This window comes from Saccoglossus kowalevskii, chromosome 15 (assembly GCF_978046115.1).
Source record: "Saccoglossus kowalevskii chromosome 15, keSacKowa6.1, whole genome shotgun sequence".
In the NCBI taxonomy this organism is placed as follows: domain Eukaryota; kingdom Metazoa; phylum Hemichordata; class Enteropneusta; family Harrimaniidae; genus Saccoglossus; species Saccoglossus kowalevskii.
Window position 1 is genome coordinate 12,024,916 of NC_140655.1, and position 8,064 is coordinate 12,032,979.

Genomic DNA, 8,064 nt, shown 5'->3' on the forward strand with positions numbered 1-8,064 from the left:
CCCAGTAAATATGGCGTCATCTCATGAATTATTAAACAGGGGGCGGTCCTAGGAAGGTGACCTTTTATCACGATCAAAACATCATGGCTTCTCTTCGGTGTATTTTCAATAAAAAATCTACGAGTATTTCAGAGCCTATGGTTTACTGTGAAGAGTACAAAGTGGGATATTAAATTATTTATCCTTGATGATTTTTATGTAGTATTGAGAACCAACTCCCGGAAGCGAACGCACAATAATGAATAATCGCGTAATCCTAGAATCGAAACGCGAGGCACAGAAGTTTTGTTCATCGTTTCCAATCCCATTTTCCCCACTGCAACATATTTGTTAAAAGAAATATTTGAATTCTGTTCATTTTTTAAGGAGGCATTTATATATTTTTTTCCGATTTTGGCAACGCCTTATTCAGGGATTTTCTAAGACAGTCGCAGACAATCAGCGCACGGATGTACGTACAAAACATGCTGTTGTACTACCGGCGACGGTCGCCTGCAAGAAGAGAGCTCCTGCTCCTATATAAACGTAAAAGTTTTAAAATTTCGACCGGTTTTAAATAATTAATGTTGGAAATCTGACATGTTTTAAGAGTGCAAAATTAAGGTGCATTTTCGAGCGGTCGAATTTTTCTGAATAGAAATCGGCAAATGAAAAAAATAGGAGTGCTAAACAGTGTGCTTCGTTAGTTTAAAAAAAAATGGAATGTCCGTCAAATTGACGTAAACTTCCCCATTTTTCACGGAAAAAGCAAAGGTCGTGGCCGAGTTGCAGGCTATAAAACTCAAAAATCAAAACAAAATCATCAATCAGTAAGTATTATGACAAGGAAAACAAAACATCAGACGCGGAGAAGCGGTCAGCGCGTCAAAAGAGTTGTTACCGAAATGTATCAAGTTACCTCTCTCTGTGATTTATTTTTCATTGAAATTATTTGGCTGTTTTCAATTAATTTTAGCGTACCTCTGCAATTTATTTTAGCATTGTCAGTTGTTTGCTTCATTGAATTAAACGGAGTTCGTCCGGTTGCAAACAAAGCTGTCTCGCACCACATAGCAAAACTTGCGAATGATCGAAGTACAGGTACCCATTGGACAAAAGATACACAAAAGTTTGTATCTCCCCGACCCAGTGCAATATATCCGGTTAGAATCAAAGCTCACGTGCCCCTTATTTGAGGGACCAGATTCTGCCGTAAATTCGGGATGGGATTTAAAAAATAAATAAAATGGGACTTTTAAGGTGTATTTTGACGTCATTTTCTAAGTTTTACCGTAGTCATTGACGCCTATTCAAGAGTATGATGTTTATTGTGACTACCGTGAATGGGTAAGCTTCGTTTCGACAATGAGCAGTTATCACTGTAAACAATGTTAAATTATTCTTCACATGTTCAGTTTATTTTTTGAGAACAATTATTTAAAAATAAAATCTCTCAGTCAATCAGAAACTCGGATTCATGCCTTCAAGGAAAGTCATGTTTGGACGCTCACATCGATTTTGTTTTTTGTTCGGTGGGCTGATGCCTTCAGTGTAGCTTTTGCTTCTTCCGACATAGAAATCATCTGAATCTTCTTTCTACCTCTCTTTCTTTTCACACCACGCATAATGTAATGATAAAAATAAGGAAAAAACGCTGAGGAAATATAATGTTTGGTTTGCTAGCGAGCGAGAACTGATTTAAGATTAATTGCACATGCGCGTAATTGAATGAACTATGACCCGTACAATCTCGATTTGCATATTGTCAATCAAAGGTCCTGTTATTTGGTTACTCATGCAAATTAGGCAATTGGACATAAACATTGCCACGTGTGAGTGTTTTTTTTATTTTTAACCAGAAAATAAACAGCAATTTTAACGGTGTTCCAATAAGAATTCATTGGTCAAATTTTCACAGAATGTTCTTTAGATAAAAATCTATATAAAAAACAAAAATCAAAGAAAGCTTAGAAAGAACTCCCATGTGCTGAGAGTATTGGAGACACATTAAATATAATTCGAAATTACTTAGCTGAAAACTAATTATGCAAATCAGAAAATTAATATGACCAGATTTGAGTGTAAAACTAATGAGGTCTGCGCAATGTAACAGAAAATCTATGTCTCCAAGTTTAATTGAAATGTGATTAGAACCAAAAAATTATGAATTATTATGCTTATTAGGGAATTAATATGAACAGATTTTTACCCCAAACTATTTAGGTGTGTACATTGTCCTAGAGCATCTTTGTACTAAGTTTCATTGAAATGGAATAATTAGTACCGTGGAAACTCCAAAATTTCGACCCCTCTAAAAATTCGGCCGCCTATTTATTTGCCGGGTTTCGGTGTTTTATTTACCTCCAAATTTTCGACTCCACTAAAAATTGCCGACTCATTCTTATTCGAAAATTGCGACCAGTTTTAGTTTTCCCCCAAACGAAAAAAAAACCGATGTGAGCGTTCAAACGGGACCTTCCTCGAAGGCATGAATCCGGGTTTCTGATTGACTGAGAGATTTTTATTTTATTGGTAACGAAAATATATTCTAAATAAACGAAGTTTCAAATAAAAACGAACACAAAAATCTCGGCATGCTGCGTTTCTGAATTGTTGATTATTACTGTACTCAGTAGTGATTATAATAATGTACACAAAATAAATTTGTTGAATGGTTATGAAATACAAATAAAAGTCAACTTAGTTTCATCGTAAGCGAATGATTCCGGTCTCGTATAAACGTTTGATGCTGTAGGATATCCGCCATGTTCTCTTAGGTCAAATCGCTAATTAACCAATCAAAAAGCTGGATGATGCCAACGTGTTCAAATTACCATAGCTTATTTAAATATGTTAATGTTATTGAACGCAATGTGGAAGAGATTGATGTTGTAGTACGATATTTTGGCTTGGATTTTGATGCGAAAACGGCATGATTTTTTTTAAATAAAAAAATTAGTTGTTTTTAAAAAATAAACTGGTCATCTGAAGAATAATTTAACATTTTTCACAGTGATAACAGCTCATTCTCGAAAGGAAGCTTACCCGCTCACGCTAGTCACGATAAAAATCATACACGTGTACTCTTGAATAGACAGACGTCAATGACTACGGTAAAACTGACTCTATTTTAGCCGGCAGGATTGATTGAAATGTCCGAAAAATGATGCCAAAATACACCTTAAAAGTCCCATTTTATTTTCTTAAATCCCATTTTATTTTTTATTCCAAGGGCGAATTTACGGCAGAATTTGGTCCCTCAAATAAGGGACACGTGAGCTTTGATTCTAACCGGATACATTGCACTGGGTTGGGGAGATAGTTTGCTAAACTTCCATGTATCTTTTGTCCAATGGGTACCTGTACTTTGAACATTCGCAAGTTTTCCTAGGTAGTGCGAGACAGCTTTGTCTTTTGACCTATTAGTTTTGTGCTGACCTCTTCTCCGCGTCTTGATGTTTTGTTTTGCTTGTCATAATACTCACTGATTGATGACTTTGTTTAGATTTTGAGTTACAACTCGGCCACGACCTTTGCTTTTACCGTGAAACATGAGGAAGTTTACGTCAATTGACGGACATTGAATTTTTTAAAAACTAATGAAGCACACTGTCTATCATCCCCATTTTTTCATTTGCTGATTTCTATTCTGAAAAATTCGACCGTCCGAAAATGCACCTTAATTTTGACTCTAAAAACACGTCACATTTCTAACACCAATTATTTAAAACCGGTCGAAATTTTGGAGTTTTTACGGTACTTTAGATATCAGTGTGAAAGCTTAAAATTGGTTAATTATGCAAATTAGGTAATTAATATGTACAGATTATTCAGGTCTGTCTATTGTCCTACAGCATCCATGTACATTCATTGATATGTGATGTATAGTACCTGAGATATCAGTGTGAAAGTTGGTTAATTATGCAAATTAGGTGATTAATATGCACAAATATTTACCGGAAACTAATTGGGTCTGCATAATTCTAGATTCATTGAAATGTGATGATTAGTACTTTAGATATCAGTAGAAAAGCTGAAAATTAATTATGCAAATTAGGTAATTAATATGCACAATTATTTACCCTAAGACTAATCAGGTCTCTGCATAGTCCTAAAGGATCTATGTACCAAGTTTCATTGAAATGCGATGATTAGTACTTGAGATACCCATGGAAAAGCTGAAAATTAACTAATTATGCAAATTAGGTGATTAAAATGCACAAATATTTATTGAAAACAATCAATCTCTGCATAATCCTTGAGTATGTAAGTACCAAGTTTCATTGAAATGTAATGCTAACTACTTATATCAAATGCTGAAAATTAATTAATTATGCAAATTAGGTAATTAATATGTACTGATATTACCATAAAAACTATCAGGTCTGTGCAGTGTCGTATGACATCTATGTACCAAGTTTCATTGAAATGTGATGATTAGTACTTGAGATATCAGTGGAAAAACCGAAAATTGACTAATCATTATGCAAATTAGGTAATTAGTATCCACGGATTATTACCAAAAACTAATCAAAACCTAGCATTAGTTCAGAGCATCTATGTACCAAGTTTCATCAAAATCCAATGAGTGGTTGTTTAGATATCAGTGGAACAGTCATGGAACCACTAAAAAATAGCTAATTATCATGCAAATTAGGTAATTAATATGCACGGATTTTTACCAAAAATTAATCAAATCTGCGCATATGTTCAGAGCATCTATGTACCAAGTTTCATCAAAATCCAATGAGTGGTTCTTTAGATATCAGTGGAACAGTCATAGAACAGCTAAAAATTAGCTAATTATCATGCAAATTAGGTAATTAACGAGCATGGATTTTTACCAAAACCTAATCAAATCTGCACATTGGCCCAGAGCAATCTATGCACCAAGTTTCATCAAAAACCGATGTATGGTTCTTGAGATAGCAGTGGAACAGTCGGACACACATACACACACACATACACACATACACACATACAGACACACTAACTGCAAAGACTCCCATTTTGTGCTTCGCACATGGGAGTCAAAAACTAATGAAGCACACTGTCTATCATCCCCATTTTTTCATTTGCTGATTTCTATTCTGAAAAATTCGACCGTCCGAAAATGCACCTTAATTTTGACTCTAAAAACACGTCACATTTCTAACACCAATTATTTAAAACCGGTCGAAATTTCGGAGTTTTTACGGTACTTTAGATATCAGTGTGAAAGCTTAAAATTGGTTAATTATGCAAATTAGGTAATTAATATGTACAGATTTTAACCCACAATTATTCAGGTCTGTCTATTGTACATTCATTGATATGTGATGTATAGTACCTGAGATATCAGTGTGAAAGTTGGTTAATTATGCAAATTAGGTGATTAATATGCACAAATATTTACCGGAAACTAATTGGGTCTGCATAATTCTAGATTCATTGAAATGTGATGATTAGTACTTTAGATATCAGTAGAAAAGCTGAAAATTAATTATGCAAATAAGTAATTAATATGCACAATTATTTACCCTAAAACTAATCAGGTCTCTGCATAGTCCTAAAGGATCTATGTACCAAGTTTCATTGAAATGCGATGATTAGTACTTGAGATACCCGTGGAAAAGCTGAAAATTAACTAATTATGCAAATTAGGTGATTAATATGCACAAATATTTATCGAAAACAATCAATCTCTGCATAGTCCTTGAGTATGTAAGTACCAAGTTTCATTGAAATGTAATGCTAACTACTTATATCAAATGCTGAAAATTAATTAATTATGCAAATTAGGTAATTAATATGTACTGATATTACCATAAAAACTATCAGGTCTGTGCAGTGTCGTATGACATCTATGTACCAAGTTTCATTGAAATGTGATGATTAGTACTTGAGATATCAGTGGAAAAAACGAAAATTGACTAATCATTATGCAAATTAGGTAATTAGTATCCACGGATTATTACCAAAAACTAATCAAGACCTAGCATTAGTTCAGAGCATCTATGTACCAAGTTTCATCAAAATCCAATGAGTGGTTGTTTAGATATCAGTGGAACAGTCATGGAACCACTAAAAAATAGCTAATTATCATGCAAATTAGGTAATTAATATGCACGGATTTTTACCAAAAATTAATCAAATCTGCGCATATGTTCAGAGCATCTATGTACCAAGTTTCATCAAAATCCAATGAGTGGTTCTTTAGATATCAGTGGAACAGTCATAGAACAGCTAAAAATTAGCTAATTATCATGCAAATTAGGTAATTAACGAGCATGGATTTTTACCAAAACCTAATCAAATCTGTGCATTGGCCCAGAGCATCTATGCACCAAGTTTCATCAAAAACCAATGTATGGTTCTTGAGATAGCAGTGGAACAGTCGGACACACATACACACACACATACAGACACACTAACTGCAAAGACTCCCATTTTGTGCTTCGCACATGGGAGTCAAAAACTATTTTTGATTGAAATTCACAAATAAACTGCATCTCTACCTTAAGCGCATGATCATTCCATATTTGGAGTTTGCATTTCCTAATATGGTAGGATGAAAATACCCAGTGCAATATCGCGAAATTATGGCACGCTGTAACTTATGGCGTTACAGTGACAGATGTATAATACCGGTAATGGTCAATCATGCAAAGTAATGAATGCTCTTATCATTCAAAACTAACACTGTTCATGCCTCTTTATTTCAGTGTCAAGATTACAACGTCGATTTATCCAGTTGCTTCAATATGCCGTGATGATCAGATCAGTGATTGGTTTGACAGCTTAGCCGAATGTCTGCATTGGAACGTCAGACATCGGCAAGGAGTGAGAAGACAGAAAACAAAGGACATTGCTGAAAAATAACTGCATTTACTAATATGGAAAATTGGTGGGTCATATAAGAAATATCCAGAACCAAATATGGACATATTTTGTGCATAATATGAAAAAACTGGTGGCCTGAAAATTTCCTGGACTAAATATGGCAACACTTCTTTTTTTTAACAAGACATAAGGGGTATGAATTTATAACCGAATTTACTATATGGAAAAATGGTGGATAATCAGGTGTCACATACTAATGACCAAATATGGACACTCTAAATATGGTCTGCACTATTTCAAATAAGGTGAAGGCCAAGTTTTTAAATTTCATAAATGACATTTTCTGATTTTAAAACAATCATTTTTTGTGGCCGAAAAATCTTTTTTCAAAACTTTTATTTATGTATATACAAATATATTTTGAAACATTGGACAAACTTTGAAATGTCACTTGAAAGATAATATTTTCATGTTTCATTTTCAACGTCATGCTTCTACGAGATGAGAAAAAAACTGTTACACGTAATTTTATTTTATTTTATTTTATTTAAAAAAAAAAAAAAAAAAATAGAACTATACAAAATGCATAGTAGACAGAACGGCCACACAATCATTATTTAGGGGATGAAAAACATGTACGTGAATGATATAGTGGAATTGGTTATTTGGCAAATGGCCACTGCATAATTAACTGAAAGTTGGTACATCTTTTTAGTGCCCCTACAGTGGTAGTTGCTAGTATTTCTTTTGTTTTTATACAAGTAAATTTTACTTTCCGAAAAGTTTTACACGGAATAATTGAATTTTCTTGCAGTGAGCAAACATTTTTTTAACAATACTATTTAATACACATTTATTATAATTTCCAGAACTTATATATGCGTTTTGTATCGAGGGTTTCTTTGAAGGATGTGGTAAATTACTTGTGAACCATAATTAACACAATGCTAAGATTATTTCATTAACTTTGAGCAATATTGTATTTTCAATAATGTGCAAAATATTTTATTTTTACCGTAATTTCTTCATTATCAGAGGCATATCTCAATATAGATGCACATAAAAGTGCCCATATATATATGTTATTATTGTTAATATTTGCATGATTTTAATAACTTTGTAGTGTCCATACACATATCAAAAGGCATCGCAATCGTCATGTACGTAAGCAAAACCGTTGTGACGCTTGAACAAAATTGCATAGCAATTGTTGCATTCTAATGAATTACTTAAGTTATATATAAATAAAAACATGTTTCAATA

The 8,064-nt window shown here is 33.5% G+C and overlaps 1 protein-coding gene across 4 annotated transcripts in view; it reads left to right on the plus strand.

Annotated features, from left to right (window-relative positions):
* LOC100372789 (NAD kinase-like) overlaps positions 1 to 8,064 on the plus strand; it is a 36,500-nt gene extending 28,436 nt beyond the window's left edge. For all 4 annotated transcript variants that reach the window (XM_085490459.1, XM_085490458.1, XM_085490457.1 and 1 more), the window contains one exon: positions 6,684 to 8,064. In XM_085490459.1, coding sequence (XP_085346585.1) covers positions 6,684 to 6,840 — 157 coding nt within the window. In that variant the 3' untranslated portion in view covers positions 6,841 to 8,064. The remainder of the gene's footprint in view (positions 1 to 6,683) is intronic.